Here is a 19,259-nt window from a genome sequence, read left to right as displayed (position 1 = left end):
TTCAATCGGAATTGATTTTTGATTTTTGTAAATTTTATTTAAAAATAGCCAATTATTTGATCACCGAATTTCTTATGGTAGTAAAAATAAATAAAGGGAATAAATTAAGGTGTTTCAATTAAGGTATTCAAATATTGTCATGTAAAAGAGAATAATCGTGCTTTTCAAATGTTTATATGTGAATTTATAGGCACCCCACCTCTTCGCATAAATATAATCTACAAAATATTTTCCTTTAAGAATTTCTGTTTCTTTCCTCATGCAATACGTTCTAAAAATCACTCCTAATGCTCCAAAGGAAGACCATTTAACAATAAACTCTCATCAGCGCCTAATTCCCTTGGTCCTTCACCAACTTTGGTGTGAATTATATATCTGAATGCATTCTTAGCATGAACATCTAGTGAATCGATTTTGTTGCTCAGATGTTCCGTATTTTCTACTTTTGGGATGGGAAGACCTCGTAAGTAAGTGTCACCACCCGCTAAGTCATTGGGGAACACTCGCTGGACAGCACTTAAGAGATGCGGCACATTTTCCGCCAGGACATACAGACATGCATTTGGACCAGCATCGAAGGTGTACGCAGCATGATAGCTGCCCATGCTCTCGTTATAGTCGTGAACAAAGGAAACGATCCTGTGCGACACATCGTTCATGTAGACACACGGCGGATAGGTGTCCAGGGCGACGGCATGGAACTGATTCGAGTCCTTCATCGTTATTTCGGCGAATGTCTGAAAGTCATGACTTGCGATGGCCTCTCTCAGTTGATTGATCCTGTCGGGAACCACTTGATCCACGCGATGCTTGATTAACTGCGATGTCTTCACCGACTGCTGCATGCCCCTTGTGGAGGCAGTCTTCTTCCTCGCATCATTTACGACCAGGATGAGCACGTGCATGTCGGGCCAGTGGGCAGAAGGTGCTATCTGCTTGGCCACCGAATCGCTGCCATCGTCCAGTGCTCCACGATGCCATTGCACAAATCCACCATACAGACTACGGCACGCCGATCCACTTCCTTGTCGCGCCACCGTCGTCAGCTCCTCATTCAGCGGTATATCGTACAGTCGGGACAGCGAGTACACCAGGCAGGCGTAGCCTGCTGCACTGGATGCCAGACCAGCGGCAGTGGGAAAATTGTTCACCGAAGCGATGTGCAGCTTCCAGGTTGGCGGCACCTTCTGCGAGCTCCTCGCCACAGCCAGTCGATGAACTGGTAATGCATTTGCATGTTAAAAAGGATTCGAATATCTTGTAGTATAAACTCACCTTCCTTTAAGCAGCGCTGCAGGCGGGAACCCTCTTCGAAGGGCACCTCCTCCCCATTCAACCACATGCGATTCCTCTCAAAGGTTTCCGAAGCAGTCACTGTGGTCTTGGCGCAGAGCTGCAAAGATGGGATAACGAAAAATATTAGTTTAAAAATGTAAGTGTAAATAAAAGCTGAATATAATATATATACATATATGTATATATTTTGACAAATTTAATATTTTTAAGAAATAATTTGGAAACTAAAGGATGTTGAATAAAAATATCAAATTATCTTAGTTTTTAAGTTCTTGTATTTAAATTCAGTGACAACACAGATCGAAAAAATGCGGAGAAAAGTGAAAATCTTTGAGATCTTGTCAAACGTTAAAAAGAAAGTTTTCGTTATATTTACATTTGCGGGAAAATTGAAACTGGTTAACCGCACTATACAGTTAATATATTATTAAGGGGTATTTCAAGACCACAATGGGTCACTTTTAGAAAACCATTAATGGAAAATAAATAAAGATTTACCGAATTTCGTTAATATTTACCTCATCGGTGCTCAGAGTCATGCTAATGGAATCATTGACGGGCAGAATGAGATCTTCGTGCCGCTTTCCCCCTGAAAGAATCCCAATTGGTTTATGCCCCTTGAGAATTGTATTCATTTACCTACAGTATTTTATGAGTGCTATGTTCACGGGCGCCACACAAGTAACCGAAATCATGTTTGAAATTGTTTCCAATTCAGAAATCCAATTTGTTTTTTTCTTTTGGTGCTGCTTTCCAGCGAAAGCGACAACTGTTGACTGCGGTGTGACCAGCAGTGGGCTTCTCAAATATACCACGTAGTTGGGGTATTCCCCAAGTCTGCCCCCCAGATGAAGGGTTTGCGTCACGACTAGCCCACTGGTTCCAGTTCTTAATAATATTTAAACATATGGCGCCAATGCTAAATTCAAAGTTCAAACCAATAACACGTTTATTTTGAAATGCAATTCACGTGACGTTTCGATTTAAGCATTTATTTTTAAACCAATGGTTTGTAGTGAGTAAACATTAGTGGTAATAAAAATAGAAAATACATTAGCGTTTAGTATAGAGCTGTGTATGATTTTAAATTTATTTTATTGTGAATACTTGCAGCCGCAACCATTCCGAGTTCATGTGTTTCCATATCATTTACGTTATGTTTTCTTTTGGTTGTGGGGCTGTGAGAGACGCGGGTTGAGGAGCAGGCGGTGCATTAACTTGGTTAACGTGAATGAATCGATTGAATTGATGGGGACTAGCCCTTGAGGCTCGTCATGCCCGCACGCATCACCTCGTCGACGAGAAGCAGGTTGCTGGCAATGATCGAGCAGGAGTTGAGGATCTGCTTCTTAACGATGTAGTTGTCGTAGACGCCCAGATCCACCGGCTTCATGGGCTCGCCGGAGGCCAGATCCAGGCCGATCAGTTCGGGACTCAGGCGATCCTCCACAGTCAGCTTGACAATTGTGTCCTGGGCATCGTAGCCGCTGTTCACGGCCAGCGTCTTGGGAATGACCAGCAGGGCATCGGCGAAGGCCTGCACTGCCAGGCGGGACTTGCCCTTGATGGTGTCCTTAAAGGCGACCAGCTCGTTGTAGGCGCGCACCTCGAATGCACCAGCTCCGGGCACCAGAGCCTTGTCGGCAATGGTGTTGTTGATGGCACGCAGACCGTCCCTGATGGCATCCTTGATCTGGGTGATCGTGTGCTTGTTGGGTCCCTTGATCAGGATTGTGACGGACAGCGGGTTCTTGCAGTCCTCCACGAAAGTGTACTTGTTCTCGCCCAGAACATGCTCGTAGACCACACCAGCGTAGCCCAAGTGCTCCTCCTGCAGATCGTCAAAGGAGTTCATTGCAGTGCCACCGCAGGCCAAGGCCAGACGCTCCATGTTGCGGCGCTTGGCACGACGCAGGGCCAGAATGCCCTCCTTGGCCAGAGCGTCCAGAGAGATGGGATCGATGCCCTTCTGGTTGATCAGGACGAAGGTCTTGTCGGTGCCATCGCACACGGAGCGCTTCAGTTCGATCACCTTCTTCACACGCTGGTCGATGAAGTCGCGCTCGGCGCGCACAAAGGCCTCACGCTCCTCAGCGGTCTTGTAGAAGAAGCCAGAGTTGACCTCAGCCTTCTCGTACTCCAGCGAGACATTGGCCGTGAGGATGTAGGCGTTCTCCAAACGCTTTGGCATGTCCGGGTGGCGAGCACCATGATCCATGACCAGACCACGCACCAGCTGCGTATCGGTATCGGTTTTGTGCTGCATCTCCATCAGCTCCACCATGTGGAGATCCACGGGCTTGGTCGTATCGGCACTGGCAATGGTCAGCACGGCATCCACGCACACGTCCGTCAGCAGATCAGCAAGAGCAGGATGCACCTTGGTCTTCAGACTTGTGTTGGCCACCTCCACCAGGTTCTTCTTGTTGATCTCCACGGGCACCTTGACCTTGTCTAGCACCTCCAATGCCTTGTCGCGGGCCTTCTCGAAACCCTCGGTCATGATGCGAGGATGCAGTCCCTCGGACAGATAGATATCGGCCTGCTTCAGGAGCTCGCCAATGAGCATCACAGTGGTGGTGGTTCCATCGCCGGTGGAATCATCCTGTGCCGTGCTGGCCCTGGCAATCATGGAGGCAGTGGGATGCTGGATCTGCATTTCATGGAGCAGGACATTGCCGTCCTTGGTGATCTTGATGTCGCCGGCGCCAGAAACCAACCTGCGAAGTTTCTAGAATTAGTATGCTTGTTTCACTTTGCACGGCGCGTGAGTCAAGTCACGCCTCTTTCGCTCCCACTTTCTGAATCACCCGGTGCTCGATATGCAGTTTAACACAATTTTTTCACTAAACTAAAACTTCGGGGGGCATCTTTAATTTAAGGTTGTATTTGAAATTAAATAAAAACACTTGGTTTCTAAGCTTTTTGCTCCAGACTTGCAACATTCTCTCTCTTTCTTGTGCGATGACGCATGCCGCTAGTTCAACTCTAACCTTAAACATGCAGCCGCCGCAGCTGTGGCCAAAACTTATGTTTTTACGTCAATTAACTTGCATTCTGACTCAAACTGCTATTGCAACGCAAAGTGAGGGATATTAGAGTACGGTTTCAGTTACTTACATCTTCACGGTGCCCTTGGGTCCCAAATTGGTGCGCATCACATCCTGCAATCCCTTGGCGGCACTGATATTGATGGCCAGAGCCTGGGCGGCGCGGGCGAACTCGGCCTTGGGGTTCAGCAAGCTAATGGAAGCCATAGCGTCTTGCAATTAAAAAGATATTTTCTTTGCCGGGCGAATTAAATCAATAAGATTGGCGCAAATCGAAACACGCTGAAAGTCAGCCGAATCGAAGAAATTGGATGACAAGTGTGACCAGACAGGGGGAACGCCAACTAGAGACTTCAAAACAGTACAATCGATAGTACGATTTCCTTAAGACAATAACGATAGTTTAAAGCACTTATATTTTGAAGTTATTTTTATTCACTTTTAATAGGCTTACTTGTTTGCAGACAAGGTATGTAAGTGGGTAACATACAAAATGGCATTTTAAAAAATGTGTATAAATTTCCCGCTAGAAATGGCTATTTTCCCGCTAAATCACATCAAAATAAAGCGCACAATTTAATCGGCAGGTGAGCTACCACCGATTCCGATTAGAAAATGAAATGCAACCGTGCGCCCAAACCCCAACACTAAAAAGTTTTTTTTTTATTGGCCAAATCGGGATAAAATAAAGTCAAAATAAAGCACGATATTCGAGTGCGCCGACCGCAGCGTAGCTTACCGAGAGCCCCAATTGAATTCCGATCGTTAACCGGACAGGACGAGGATCCGCAGGCGGCGCGATGAGTGTCCTGGCGTATCCACGTACCAACGACGAGGAGATTTTCCGTCACTGCACCAAGGATTGCGGAATGGTGACGGCCACAGAGGACTTCCAGTACTTCGCCCTGCGATGCATCTTCTGCAGCGAGAAGTTCCTCTACTTCGACTCCTTCATCGGCCACATGCAGACAGTTCACCTGGGCGACCAGTCTGTGGCGAATACCGCCGCCGCCTCCCGTCACTCCTTCAATCTTGGCGAGCCCATGTCCCTGTCCGGTCGCAATGGGGATCTGCTCAACTTCCATGAGATTGAAGACCTAACGGACGCGGACACGGCGCTGCTGGAGCCCCAAATGGTCATCAAGCAGGAACTCCAGGATCTGCCCTGCAGCGATGATGATGTGGTCGCCGACGACGACGACGACGACGAGCACCGGCTACACGATTCCGAGGCTGGCGAGGATGAGGACGAGGCCATACTGCCCGAAAGCGATGTGCCGGTGGTCAGTTCGAAGACGCGAGCGCGCAAAAAGGTCACAAAGCAGCGCCAGAGGGACATGTCTAGCGAGGTTCTCATCGCCGGCGACGGCGATTCCTCCATGGACGACTACGGTGATCCGGATCACAGCTATATGGACGACAATTCCGGGGAGTACATGGACTTTGCCGGATTCGACGGCGTTAACCACAGTGGCTTTGGACCCGAATCGGACTTTCTCAGCTATGATGAGATGGTGGAGGAGTCCCTGCTGGGAGTAAGCTCCATTTTCATACTATATACATACATATATATATATATATTTTTTGTGACAAATTTTCATCCTTTGATTTAAAAGCTTCATTTATTTCACCCTTAATTTTCACTAATTTCCATATACCTATTTGTAATGATTTTGTTATTTTCCCACCCCTTAGCGCGACCGGGAGGTTACGATGCACATCAAGGACCGCAAGATGATCCAGTTTCTCATCCACTCGTATCAGCGCAACCCCTTTCTGTGGGACCACGGCAATGCACAGTTCCGGGATCGGGTGAAGCGTGCCCGCTTCCTCGACTGGATTGTGCTGGAGTTTAAGAGCCGGTTTAACATCTCGCTGGCCAAGGATGCAATCACCCGCAAGTGGGACAACCTGCGGACGGTGTACAAGCGGGAGTGCAATCGCATGGCCCTGGAGAAGACCAACATCAGTACGCTGTGGTACTTCAAGGAGCTGCATTTCCTCAATGAGGTATACAGCTACAACGATAAGATGTCCGATGCTGTTGTTAAGGTTAGTGGTCCTCCCTTGAATTCGATACTATGCGTCCGCTTCTCCCAAATGGGGGTGGATTGAAACGAAAGCTAGACAGCGGATTAATTAACGTAAACAGGGGGGCGACTTGAGTAGAGAAATCCATTTATCTGACGTCGTGGTAAGGGTGATGGGTACAAAATCATCCGTTTAGTTTAACATCGATTTAAAATTCTTGGAAATGTAAGGGCCGATTTTCTTCGCCACTAATTAATTTTTAAACCCAACTTCTGCTGCATATGCGCAGTAATAGAATCTTCTCTACCCACCTCACAATGCAACTCATAAATGCCTAATCAGAGTTGTTCAGTGCATGAGAAATTGGTAGTTTTGTGGGCGATATCCAAATGCCAATCAATAACTCTCCTCCTTCCGACAGGAAACCTCATATCGCCGCCGCTTCTCGGCCATTTGGAACGATACGTCAACTGCCAAGCTGCTGAGCATGGTGAAGCGGTACCAGTGCTTTTACAACCGCTTCGATCCCGATTACCGCAGCAAGGAGCGACGCGGCGAGGGACTCCACCAGATGGCCATTGAACTGCAGCAGCTAATCGATGTGACCACCATCCAGATCTCGAAGCGCATTTCGCAGCTGCGATTCGACTACTCAAAGCAGAAGATGGAACGTCTTAATAGCGAGCGGCTGGGCAAGAAATTCATTGCGAATTATCTGTATTACGATCAAATGCACTTTATGGACGACGACATTCCGCCGTTCAAGTGCGCACACTGTCCGGAAATAGTGCAAACACTCAGGGAACTGGACCTCCACATGCTCACCCACCAGCCCAGTTTGGGTGGCGGTTACTATTGCAATATCTGTAGCATACAGTTCCACAATGCCGAGGAGTTCGACAGCCACAAGCAGCTGCATTTGGGTGGCGTAACCGACATTAAGTTCAACTGCGAATTGTGCACGGCCAGCTTCCGGGAGAAGGCCAACTACGATGAGCACCTGCGGCGCCACAACGAGGAGCTGTTCCTGCCCTCGCTGGCGCTGAATCACAGCATCATGGAAGGCGGTATAGGAGATGACGAGATCGGAGTTGAGGGCGAGGAATCCAGAGGCAGCGGCAGCCGTCGAAGAAGGACGCACGCTGCTAAAACAGCCGATGACGTGGTCGACGATGATGATCAAATGGGCGGAGGTGGTGGAGGAGGCAGTGACATTGCCAAGCCGTATGGATGCGATGTGTGCCGCCGCAGTTTCGCCACGCCGGGCCACCTCAATGCGCATCGAATTGTCCACCAGGATGAGCGGGAGCGGTGCTATAAATGCGACTATCCGCAGTGCAATAAATCGTTTGTGGCGCGCAACAGCCTGTTCGAGCACCTGAAGCAGCACTACAGCAACGAGGAGTTTAAGTGCGATATTTGCGGCAAGACATTCAAGTCGACAAAGAATCTGCAGAACCACAAGCAGATCCACGACAAAATCAAGCGCTACGTCTGCCAGATATGCGGATCGGCGTTCGCCCAGGCGGCCGGCCTCTATCTGCACAAGCGTCGCCACAATCGACCCAATGGTGCCGTCGGCGCTGTTGGGCGTTCGGGGCGTAGCAGTCTGTGAGATAGGGATTGGGAGAGGGACAAGGACAAGGACTGCACCAAGGCCAAGAGCCGCGGTAGGGGGCGCGGACGTGGCCGTGGGCGTGGTCGCTATGTCAAATAGTTTAACATGTAACTGAAATTGAAACTGTAACTGCAACTGTAACGTCTTTAAATTGCCAGCAACTTAGGCTGCTTAGTTAGCTTTCCTAATCTTAGTTTTAGACTCCACGATGTTCAGTCCTATTTGCAATTTGATTCAGTTGAAAAGCACTGTCAGCTAACTGAAATGACACAGTTTTCGCGCAGAAACCGAAACTATTTCACTGTCAAATGAGTAATGCAGCAATCTTACAAATATCATATTTGTAACTCTAATTTTGTCTGAATCGAAACCGCGAACAGGGTCTCATGTATTATTTTGTTTTAGATATTAATTAACGACGCTAACCTTAATTTAATTGAATTCTATTCGAATCCACTTACCTGTAGTCGTACTTAAACGCAAAAAGTATTTAACAACGCCCATGAATGCAACATTAGTTCTAAGCAAATTGTCAAACACTTCCTTCGACTTCCCAATGATTTGTGAGTAAGTTTAAATAGACAGAGAAAGAGATAGGAAGGGCCAGAAAGAGAGGGGTAGAGAGGTACTTATAATTAATAACAAATGCTTAACATTTCAGTGCCAATTTCGAGTTCTTCTCCCCAGACACAGACAGCATTACAATCTGATTATTCATGTAAGAATTGTATACATTCCTCCCCGTCCCACGAAAATCGATGTGAGCGAGTAGAAGCATTCCAGAACTAAGTATTTCATAAAGTATTCTATGTACTAATTATATATTTATACGCAAGAACTACAACTGCAGCAGCCAATTGCCATCAAACTGATAGACCGAACCGGAAAGCCCAGCAACTTAAGCCGATAATTAACAGCAATTAACTAAGTTACTAAGCATCTAACAAGCACCTATGTTTAAGCCACTCAATGCGAAATACACCCACAAACATAATAACTGCACGGTGCGTGGCCATTGACATTGTAATTGCCTAATGGCCACGAAACGCACTGTTCGCGAACGACTGAATCTGTAATACACTTCGAGGCGAGTTAGGTTCTCGAAAATATCGCGCGACTTCGTCCTGTAATCGTAACTTTAACCTATCGTACATCCATGTAATCCTATCTGTAAATATATAACTCGAGCAGGCCGATTAACTATAACAGCATACGACACGTAGCTATAGCCATGGCAATATAGCATACGGAAACAAGAACCCAGGGCCCAGTTGGGGAAAGCTTCATTTAAGCCTAAGTTCATTTAGCACAATTTCGCAGAGCATCCGGCTCGGCAGCTAACTCATTAATGCGAAATTAAACTTAAGCAAAATCCAAGACCGCTTATCAAGGTCCGTCGGCTTCCTTTGGATTTGGGCGAGCATTCAAACAAATTGTGAAATAGTTAACAAAAGTGAGACGAAAATACAAAACAATTTAGAGCCAGAGCGAGATTAATAATCACAAGAATCGTAACAAAAGTGCGCTTCCAGGAGAATCAGACGGAAAACAAAAACACACGACGCAACCTACAAAACAAGCAAAAAGAAACTCATCCGAAAAAGAACGAAATATTTAAACAAAGTAGTATCGTAATGAATATTTTAAAACGTAAGAAGCGTCTTCTAAACTGTGTAAATTAACTAAGAGACAACAGAAGCAAATCACAATTTTATTTATCCTAGTAATATCAAATGAGATTTTAGTACCATACAATATATACACACGCGTATTCGAAGTATTCTCGAATAAATAGGTTTAAATAATTTAAAAAAACAAACCCCCATAGTTTTATTAAAGGGCGGGCATTACTCTCTTTAACCATCCAATAAATCTTATTTTTAAATTACATTCCCAGATCCATTTGCCTCCAAAGATAACCGATGTATCTGTATCTTTACACCTGTTGTCGCGCGTCTGGGAAGATTCTATAGCGAGGGAGCTAGACGCGATGCCACTTATTTGTTTACTCTAAATAATATATGTATTTTGAATTGTCTTGACGTCACAAAATGCGCAGTGTCATGCTTAGTTGGGGATTCGAATTATATGTATGCCTATATGACACTGTATCAATCAGCTTGGCGGTTTCAAAATAATTATAAGTAAACTGCATTAGATCCTATATTAATTATGACGCATTAGAAGGCTCATTTAGTTGTCAAAAAATTAAATTGATAATTGGTAGGACTACCTGGCGTTCACTAAAGACTCCGTGGGCTTTTTACAACCCGTCCACGTTAGTTAGTTGTTAGTTGTTGTTAGTTCATTTGGGGGCATATCTCATTGGGATTCGGCCCCTTAAGACGTAGAAACGATCACTCGACAGGGGCGTGTTCGCCATACTTATATATGTTATGCATTAGTGTCTAGCGCCAAAGCCGTATCTATACCCACCCGGCACATTTCACCATTGCGTCGGCAAATCGGCGGCATGCCAATTTTTTATTGTTGCGATGATTAGCACCCCGGCTGTGTTTTGATCGATTCGATCAATTAGCAAGCGGCCACCGAGCCCCTCGACTTCTACCGGTTTCTAGGGCTCTCCAGATACGTCCACTTTCGACGGGGCGGAATTTTGCGTTTTGGATAGTCACATTAATCAGCGTCTAGCATATACATATGCGTACACAGAAAGAAAACCAGGTCAATATAAAATAGGCACAGCGTATATTAACAAACTTGATCATTGCAGCTATACATTCATTTAAACTTAAACATTTCGAGTTCATATCAACAATTTTTGACATTTTGCTTTCTGTGTACCCTGATTAGATAGTCTTCAGCGGAATAACAGATTTAGCCATATACAAATATGTTTTTAGATATTGAACTGAGCGTTCCTTTAATCACTTTGTAGGCATTACTCACGGCCCGAAACAATCAACAATTACAGTACAATTATTATATACAGCCAGCTGAGCTCGGAAACAGAATGTGGGATTCCGGTTTGCAGTTGGGTACTTGGGTGCTTGGGTTCAATGTGCCACCCCGTGTCGAGTGTGTCCTCCTCAGACACGATTCGCAGGTTGACGGCACCAGGTTCTCTCCTGTACTGATGCCCTTTGACTAGAGTTCCTAAATCAGCTCGCCGCGCTCGTTCACCTTGATCACGCGGACGCGGGCATGCCGGTCGGCCAGCACCTGGTCGATATTCTTGCTGGTACTGATTCCAGAGCTAATGCTGCTATCGCCATCACTGCCGGTGAACAGTCCCAGATTGTCCTTGATCAAATGGTCGACGGCACAGCCGTCGCACTGAAGGATCACCACGCCGCTATAGTAGGCCTCCTCGCTGATGGTCTTCGTGTTGCGGGTGTTGCACAGCTTGCAGCGGTACACTAGCTCCATGCGGCGTTGCATGCGTCCGAAGCGCTTCAGTGTCGTCGGTGACAGAGAGCCATTCGTCTGGTTCCCGGAAGAAGTGCGTCCCAGGTCAAATTGTTTCGCCGTGAAATGGCACGCATCGAGTATGGAGCGCGGTATGGAAAGAGGTGCTGGACGCGACGCTTTTAGCAGCGTGTCGGCATCGGTAGTTAGCGGAACGGCGTCCACCGCCTGCTGCTGTTGGGTGGCGTTGAGTATAGCGTTTTGTCCATTCTGTCGCAAATAGTTGAGCGTTCGCGATGTGAAGATGTTGCGCAATGCGTTCATTTTACGTTGCTATCATGCGGTGTTGCACATCCGCTTTGCTTCCTGCTCTTTTTCCCCGCTGCAGTGCGTCCTGAGTTCTGGCGCCGCACGTGCTGAATGTTGAGTAGTTACTGCGTTTTGTTTTGCCCCAAACGGGGAAGAAAATGGTTAAGTGGGAGCAAGGAAAACAGCTGGTGTCTATCGTTATCGCAACAGTTCAGGCGCTTGGCTGGAAAACATAGCTTTTTACCACCAAAATAAAGTTCCCACACTTTAGCTATTTTGTAGCCAGGTCTGATGTATTTCGTAGTTACTGGAAGAATTTTAATATATTTGTTGTGTCATGAAGACTCGTATCCATTCTTGATGCTTAAAAAACAAATAACAGCATATCAGCTAGCAAAAGTGGTTCTATAAATACCAAGCAATCATGGAAATTCATATCTTACAAAAAGCTAACGGCTGGGAAAATAGTTCCTCACTGTGTGCCTATCGAATTCGATAATCAAAACAAAAGACTATCGGAAGCCGGCTACTATATTATATAGCCACCAGATACGATACGTTACCAAACCGATCTCATCTCCCAGACATGGGCCACTAATTGTTGCTGGAGAATAACTGAAACGCCATGAACTTTGCACGCCTGAGATTCGGGCAGATGGTCCTGGGAGGACTTCGAATTCCGCGCCAGCAGCTGCAGACGCAGTGGATGATGAGCCGGCGCCGATGGGTAGCCAGTGAAGCCACCTCATCGGCTGCGGCGCCAGCGCAAGCAGCTTCTGCACCCAGAACCCAAACGCAGCCGCGGGTTAAACCATTGCCTCTAGCTGAGGAGCGCCTGGAGTCTATTCTATCGCCCATTCGCACCAGGATTATTCGAAAGAAGCGCTTGGCCATCGATGAACTGTCTGCTTTGGGTTTTCTCAACACCCGTGGTTATACGACAGCCGAGGAGTACAATCTGGAGGATCTGCAGATAGCCCTCCGCGAACAGAACCTGTACGAGACAAAGCGTTTCTTCTCCACAGACAATCTGGACGTGGAACAGAATGTGCTCTTTGTGGCGGCCAAATATCCGACGGGTCAGCAGCCGCGTGAGATATTTTTCTTTCGCGAGGGCTCGGTTGTCTTTTGGAACTGCAGCGACATCGAGACGAACAATGTGCTTAGTTTCCTGCGCGCCTTCGAAAGAGAATCGTATGTGAGTGCCCTGGTTCACGGGGAGAGCGAGGTGATGCCGTACACCTATATCCCATCGACGGCGGTGGACGTGGAGGGCGATCTGGTGGCGGAGAGCAGCGACTTCAATGTCACGTCTCGGGCATTCTTTCAGAATGGCAAGTTCTTTGTCACCGCCGATACGGATAGCTTCCTGTACAAGTACACCTTCTCCAATGCGATGGCGCAGTCGATAAAGCTGGGCATGTGGGAAGCCACGCTAGACCGCTATATAGACTCCATTGAGCATCTCACCGAGGATCTAAAGCGTGGTCGCCGACTAAGAATCTCTCGGGCGGCCATGCTGCGAAAAACCGGCGAACTGTTTGCCCTTCGTCATGTGATCAATCTGTCGTCGGATCTGCTGGATGCCCCCGATTTCTACTGGGACCGCGAGGAACTGGAGGCGCTGTACCTGCAGGTGTGCTCCTACTTTAGCATTTCACGGCGCACCAAGGTAATGAACGAGAAGATCAATCACTGCGTGGAACTGGCCGAGCTGGTGTCCCACAACTTGAACGATGCCCATCACATTCGACTGGAGTGGATGATCATAATCCTGATCATGGTGGAGGTGGGCTTTGAAGTGCTGCACTTCGTCAGCGATCACAGCGATCCGCACAAGCTAGAAGTCGTGCCACTGGCGGCACCTGCCGCCTCAATTCCCAAATAGCAAGTAGGCTTAGTCAACAGTTTTTGTACTATATTTGTATTTTGCCGAAATATATAATTGTTAGCGTTCCAAAAAACAAAGTTACGATATAGCAATATACTTTTTATTCATTTTGATCATTTATAACAGCAGCCACAAGAAATAGTTTATATTTTTTACATTACAATGTCCATGTTTACATTTTACTTAATAGTTATGTATTCTTTTATATCCAGTGTGACCGTATCTTAAAACAAAAATAATACCATATTACCATTTCCCCCGACGCAGTAGTCACAGCCAAAAGTCCGAAAGTTAGACCTCTCTCCATTTGTCCAACTTTTTAAGCCACGTCATAGCTGCCAGCTAGCTCAGGCACTTACACTTGGTGGAAACCACATTATTGACCACTTTTGCTATCACAAAATACTTTACTTACACTTGGTATTTTAAAACTACACGTTGAAAAAGTCGTTTGGTTAAGTACAACTTTTGAGAAGCGCAGAGAAGGGCACATATTTTTTTAGTATTATTTAGTATTTAGTATATACATAAAATACCAAACTTTAAAAATTGGGTTATTTAATTTTTATTGACTGTAGAAAATACCAAAACTACCGAACTTAAAATAAATATCGCTAGATTCGATAAAAAAAAATGGCTAGAACAATCGACAACACTAAAGCAGACAAAAATTCGTTTGTTGTCTTCCGGAAAAATGCTATAGATCAACAACGAGAACTACGGAAAGGATGGCCAACGCTGTGGTGGTGTTGGACAACGGGGCGCACACGGCCAAAGTTGGCCTGGCCAATCAGGACGAGCCGCAGGTGGTGCCCAACTGCATCATGAAAGCGAAGAGCGAGCGGCGGCGCGCTTTTGTGGGCAATCAGATAGATGAATGCCGGGACACATCGGCGCTCTATTACATCTTGGCGTTCCAGCGCGGCTACCTCCTCAACTGGGATACACAGAAGACGGTGTGGGACTACATCTTCAGCAAGGACGGTATCGGTTGTACGCTGGAAAACCGCAATATTGTCATCACCGAGCCTCAGATGAACTTCCAGAGCGTCCAGGAGGCGATGCTGGAGATGCTTTTTGAGGAGTACCGGGTGGCCGGTGTATACAAGACCACTGCTGCCGATCTGGCTGCCTTTAACTATGTCGCTGACAGCGAGGAGCGCACCACAATGCAGTCGCTCAACTGCATCATCATCGATGTCGGCTACAGTTTTACCCACATTGTTCCCTTTGTGCTGGGAAGGCGGGTTCTCGAGGGCATACGACGCATCGACATGGGCGGCAAGGCGCTGACCAACCACCTGAAGGAGCTGATCTCCTATCGTCACCTTAACGTTATGGACGAGAGTCATGTGGTTAATCAGATTAAGGAGGATGTCTGCTTTGTGGCGGAGGACTTCAAGCAGGCGATGCAGGTGCATTATTCGGAGGAGAAGCGCCGCGAAATCACCGTGGATTATGTCCTTCCGGACTTCACCACTGTCAAACGGGGCTATGTCCGTATTCCCGGCAAACCGCGCGAGGATGAGGAGCAGCAGCAAATGGTGCCGCTCTGCAACGAACGCTTCACCGTGCCCGAATTGCTTTTCAATCCCTCGGATATTGGTGTGCAGCAGGTGGGCATTCCGGAGGCGGTAGCCGATTGCTTGAAGGCTTGCCCCTGGGAGGCGCACCGTGAACTCCTGCTCAACATCCTGATTGTGGGCGGCAGTGCCCAGTTTCCCGGATTTCTGCCGCGCCTCAAGCAGGATTTGCGCGCTCTAGTGCCCGACGATCTGGAGGTGTCGCTCATCTGCCCCGAGGATCCGGTACGGTACGCTTGGTACGGCGGCAAGGAGGTGGCAACCAGCCCAAACTTTGACGAGTTTGTCTACACGCACGACGACTACGACGAGTACGGTTTCCAGGGCATTAATCAGCGGCAATAAGGACGTAGTCTAAGTCTTTTTTTCGTACACAATAAACTTGATTCGAAAGCGGTTTTTCTAGAACATTCCTTGTCTATATATTGAACTAAGGCTAAAGAGGACAAACTGCCAGCCTGAGGCCAGGAAGCGGGTGGGTCACTTACCTAGCGCTACAACTAAAATTTAACTATAGAACACAACTTAACATTTAGAATTCGTTTGCGAAGTAAAATTTACAAAGGATGCGGTGCTTTTGCCAACAAAGAAATGAGATACAAGGTCAGGCCGCGTACTGCATTTAACTTGGTTAATTTAGGTCTGTCTGCGAGGCGGGTGCCGGCGGATCTCCTCCGGATCTCCATCGGTTTACATGCTGAATGATTCGCCGCAGCCGCATGTGCCCTTAATGTTCGGATTGTTAAACACGAACTCGCTGGACAGCTTCGATTCCACAAAGTCCATTTCGGTGCCTTAAAGTGGATTATAAACTGTATTAGCTGGGTTATCCAATGCATTGCGTATCTGGAATGAGCTTACCCAGTAGCGATAACTGCGCTTTCTTGTCAATGAACACCTTAACGCCATCCTGAACCACCTCCTCGTCCAACTTGTCTGCTGGCAAACATAAACAAAGAAAGATGAGCATTAGATCTCCACCGATTCTGTCCAGTGTGGCTTACCTTTTTGGCTGGCATAGTCCAGCGTGTAGGAGAGGCCATTGCATCCTCGCTGCCGTACACCCACTTTTAGACCAACCTGTGACAGAAACAACATCGAATTTTTGCCCATTATATATGCGCAAATATGATCATTTACCCTTAAATATTTTATTTACGCCATACTTGATAATAGACCAAAACAAAAAAACGCGTTAGCCTTCTTTCAAATAGTAAATCTTAAATAACAAGATAAAAATACTGATACTAAACCTTTTGTTCACTTAAAACTGAGAAAAATAAGCATATCCCCGGCCATAAAGTTCATTTTGTCTGCGAGGGGGTCAACATTTTGGGAATCTAGATACATAGATTAACGGACAAAGACAGAACAAAGGCTTATATTTATGGCTAAGACTTTGGGCAATACTAAGGAACTGGAGCGTGGTAGACGATCTTATGATAAGGCCATAGAATGCCCACTGAAATGTAACCATGGTTCCAGGACAACTTGTCAGCAGTCACTCACCATGTCCGGTTTGTCCTGCAGAAGCGTCTTGATGCGCAGCACTGCCGCTGGAGTCTGGAAAGGATTAGGGGAGATCAGAATCGTCAGATCGAAGGGGGACTGTTACTTCATCAGCAGCAGCACGCGCCGATTTCACCAGCCTTCGATTTCCTTACCAGGGTCAGAGCAGCCCGCGTCGGGATTAACTTGCGGCCCTTGACCGCCCGCACTGTAGCCGTTGCCACCACACGTGTCGCCATCGCTTCCTGCGCTTTATATAATTTGTTTTCGTCGAGAATTTCCACACAAAAAAATTCGAAAATATGAGTGCTTACTACCAGATGGGCGATAGTACTGTCGATAGTATCACGTGAGATGGCATCAACAGATGTCATCGATTGGCAGAGTCACGGGCTAGCGTGAAAACCGTGACTACGTATTTAAAGAAGAAGTTCTTTGTAAGTCCCAGAGTCCAGGTGGACTATTCAATAACTTAATAAGTCACAGTGGAATGTTTGTTTTCCAATTTTGTAAAATATCCTTGAGTTACAGCAATTGTTTAAGCACTAATAATTCTCCACCAGTGACTGCTTAAGTATCTGTACAACATCGTGACCAGCGACTAACTTTGGAATGAGAAAAGGGCCATCTCTAAGTTCGAGTGTATTTCACACAATTCGACCGAGTTAAATAATATCAATAAAATAAAGAATATGTCCGCCCTAAGACAATTGTATAAAATCAGCGCCGGCGTGACAAGGAGCACCCTATTCGCCAGTTCCCGAAAAACACAAATGCAAGCTTTAGACATCCCACAATTGCAGTTGCAAGCGCACCACTTTGCAACCAAAACACAAACAGCTGTTTTCAGCAGCAGCAAAAACAGCAACAACTACACGTGCATTTGCCGTAGTTTACACTGCAGTACACGAGTGGTAAGTTTGAAAATAAATTGTAAATATAAATAAACCAACCAATTGGTATTAAAATGTTATGTCAAAATATTTGTTATTTACATGTGTAATTAAAAAAAAATATAAATCATATGTATTAATTAAAAGTTATAAATAACAAACAAAACCTAAATAAAATGAACTTTCCTTGCTTCCAGGACGATGCGGACAAGACGGTGGCCACGAACAGCATTCCCCTGGCAAAACTGGAGGGCAAGATGCAGCTAATCTACACCTGCAAGGTGTGCCAGACGCGAAACATGAAGACCATTTCGAAGCTGGCATACCAACGCGGCGTTGTCATCGTGACCTGCGAGGGCTGCTCCAGTCACCACCTGATCGCTGACAATCTGAACTGGTTCACAGATCTGGAAGGCAAGCGCAACATCGAGGAGATCCTGGCCGAGAAGGGCGAGAAGGTAGTTCGCCTGACCGATGGCAACTGCGAGTTCCTGCCGAAACATGATTAAAATCGTAGTGTAGTTAACTGAAAACGAATGCCACTTTATTTAGCAGCTCCAGCAAATGTATCCACAAATTAAGAGGCAGCTGGGCGCGCAGCTGCTGGGCGAACTGCCGTCGACATATGGAACCGGTGGCAAGCATTAGGTGGGTTATAAATGTGGCCTCGTTCACGGCCAGCTCTGCGACAGCAGTGATGGGAGCATCGGAGGTCAATTGCATCTCATCCATGTCCAAGTAGGGCAGGTGGCGATTCCAATGGTCGATTAGGTAGGCGATCAAGCTGCCAGCCAGACGTGCATGCTCCATACTGGCCCAGAATCTCATGTCATTGGCGGGTTGCGATACGAACAGAAAGATATTGTGCAGGAAGCCGGTGCAAGCCGTAGATCCGCCCTCTTTCAGAGTGTCGCAGATCATGTTGCGCATAAGTTTGCAGTCGTTGTGGATGTCACTGTCCTTTGACTCTCTAAAAAGCTGCAGCCACACCTGGTATCCAATCAGCTGCATGGAGCGCTTTAGAGCGGTCTGCATGTCCTCAACGCTCGACAAGCGGCCAATCCGCTTGACCAGCCGCCGCATCTGTTGAACATCGGGATTGATAAAATCGCTGGAAGAGAGTGCATCCGATTGGCGTATTTCCGACCATTCCAGATCTGTGATCCCACTCCACGCAGGCTGAATCTCAGCGAACGTCCGATGCGAAAGGTAGAGCAGTGGCGCATGAGCTTCTCCTTTTCGTGTGTTCACAATGGTGGTGCACAGCTCACGGATGCACTTCCGTCGGTCCTCCAATGTGGCGCAGCCAGCGAAGAAGCCCCGGGAATCGCAGCGTTCGGCCAGTGATTCCCCGAAGCGATCATAGCACTCGAACAGGTACAGGTGAGCCTTTAGCAGGGATTCCACAACGGATTGGTTCAATCGCAGATGACGGTGCTCGGAGTGCATCTCCTCCTGGCAAGCGTGCAGCCAGGTGAGTAGCTTGAAACAATGCGGCTCCACATCTTCAAGCACCGTGCTGGTGGACAAAGTCAGTTCTTTTTGGATAAACAAATCCATACGGAATTCAGCTGTCCGAAAATTCGATGTCATAATCGATAATATTGATCGGTGCATGAGATATCGATCTTTCGCTGACCGTTGCGATAGTATCGAATTTAAAATACAAAAGCGACAAAGGATCGACTTTCAATCCTTATATACGTAGTT

At 46.8% G+C, this 19,259-nt stretch overlaps 9 protein-coding genes and 1 long non-coding RNA gene across 11 annotated transcripts; 4 read left to right on the top strand and 6 right to left on the bottom strand.

Moving 5' to 3' along the window:
- Positions 1-11: 11 nt before the first annotated feature.
- Positions 12-2,074, bottom strand: LOC120455164 (diphosphomevalonate decarboxylase). Its single transcript, XM_039641088.1, has 4 exons — positions 1,940-2,074; positions 1,815-1,885; positions 1,276-1,393; positions 12-1,219 (listed from the first exon to the last, which is right to left on the bottom strand). Exons 1-4 carry the CDS (start codon positions 1,989-1,991, stop codon positions 285-287), a joined length of 1,176 nt encoding a protein of 391 aa, XP_039497022.1. The 5' UTR covers positions 1,992-2,074; the 3' UTR covers positions 12-284.
- Positions 2,075-2,355: 281 nt separating this feature from the next.
- LOC120456338 (T-complex protein 1 subunit zeta) lies at positions 2,356-4,687 on the bottom strand. The gene is made up of 2 exons (XM_039643111.2): positions 4,417-4,687; positions 2,356-4,016 (listed from the first exon to the last, which is right to left on the bottom strand). Exons 1-2 carry the CDS (start codon positions 4,551-4,553, stop codon positions 2,552-2,554), a joined length of 1,602 nt encoding a protein of 533 aa, XP_039499045.1. The 5' UTR covers positions 4,554-4,687; the 3' UTR covers positions 2,356-2,551.
- A 271-nt stretch (positions 4,688-4,958) lies between these two features.
- LOC120455144 (putative zinc finger protein 840) lies at positions 4,959-9,206 on the top strand. The gene is made up of 3 exons (XM_039641049.1): positions 4,959-5,881; positions 6,042-6,398; positions 6,799-9,206. Exons 1-3 carry the CDS (start codon positions 5,147-5,149, stop codon positions 7,990-7,992), a joined length of 2,286 nt encoding a protein of 761 aa, XP_039496983.1. The 5' UTR covers positions 4,959-5,146; the 3' UTR covers positions 7,993-9,206.
- On the bottom strand, positions 8,401-10,275 carry LOC120455147. The gene is made up of 2 exons (XR_005616717.2): positions 10,229-10,275; positions 8,401-10,156 (listed from the first exon to the last, which is right to left on the bottom strand). It is a non-coding gene; the product is annotated as an uncharacterized LOC120455147 (long non-coding RNA).
- Positions 10,276-10,687: 412 nt separating this feature from the next.
- Positions 10,688-11,875, bottom strand: LOC120455146 (DNL-type zinc finger protein). Its single transcript, XM_039641051.2, has one exon. The coding sequence runs from the start codon at positions 11,686-11,688 to the stop codon at positions 11,113-11,115; it is 576 nt and encodes a 191-aa protein (XP_039496985.1). The 5' UTR covers positions 11,689-11,875; the 3' UTR covers positions 10,688-11,112.
- Positions 11,876-12,145: 270 nt separating this feature from the next.
- LOC120455145 (required for meiotic nuclear division protein 1 homolog) lies at positions 12,146-13,641 on the top strand. The gene has a single exon (XM_039641050.2). It carries the CDS (start codon positions 12,299-12,301, stop codon positions 13,559-13,561), a length of 1,263 nt encoding a protein of 420 aa, XP_039496984.1. The 5' UTR covers positions 12,146-12,298; the 3' UTR covers positions 13,562-13,641.
- Positions 13,642-14,214: 573 nt separating this feature from the next.
- LOC120455961 (actin-related protein 6) lies at positions 14,215-15,555 on the top strand. Its single transcript, XM_039642505.1, has one exon. It carries the CDS (start codon positions 14,293-14,295, stop codon positions 15,490-15,492), a length of 1,200 nt encoding a protein of 399 aa, XP_039498439.1. The 5' UTR covers positions 14,215-14,292; the 3' UTR covers positions 15,493-15,555.
- On the bottom strand, positions 15,545-16,999 carry LOC120455964 (iron-sulfur cluster assembly 1 homolog, mitochondrial). 2 transcript variants are annotated; one of them, XM_039642508.2, is made up of 5 exons: positions 16,812-16,999; positions 16,657-16,710; positions 16,152-16,227; positions 16,009-16,086; positions 15,545-15,941 (listed from the first exon to the last, which is right to left on the bottom strand). In XM_039642508.2, the coding sequence occupies exons 1-5, from the start codon at positions 16,893-16,895 to the stop codon at positions 15,838-15,840; spliced, it is 396 nt and encodes a 131-aa protein (XP_039498442.1). In that variant the 5' UTR covers positions 16,896-16,999; the 3' UTR covers positions 15,545-15,837. The 2 variants fall into 2 exon arrangements, with proteins under 2 accessions (XP_039498442.1, XP_039498444.1); XM_039642510.2 differs by having other exon boundaries at positions 16,009-16,083.
- A 251-nt stretch (positions 17,000-17,250) lies between these two features.
- Positions 17,251-18,082, top strand: LOC120455963 (mitochondrial protein import protein ZIM17). The gene is made up of 2 exons (XM_039642507.2): positions 17,251-17,570; positions 17,747-18,082. Exons 1-2 carry the CDS (start codon positions 17,349-17,351, stop codon positions 18,056-18,058), a joined length of 534 nt encoding a protein of 177 aa, XP_039498441.1. The 5' UTR covers positions 17,251-17,348; the 3' UTR covers positions 18,059-18,082.
- On the bottom strand, positions 18,072-19,131 carry LOC120455962. Its single transcript, XM_039642506.2, has one exon. The coding sequence runs from the start codon at positions 19,107-19,109 to the stop codon at positions 18,072-18,074; it is 1,038 nt and encodes a 345-aa protein (XP_039498440.1). The 5' UTR covers positions 19,110-19,131.
- Between the last annotated feature and the right edge of the window lie 128 nt (positions 19,132-19,259).

This window comes from Drosophila santomea, chromosome X, assembly GCF_016746245.2.
Source record: "Drosophila santomea strain STO CAGO 1482 chromosome X, Prin_Dsan_1.1, whole genome shotgun sequence".
NCBI lineage: Eukaryota > Metazoa > Arthropoda > Insecta > Diptera > Drosophilidae > Drosophila > Drosophila santomea.
This window is presented reverse-complemented; position numbering and strand designations above follow the sequence as displayed.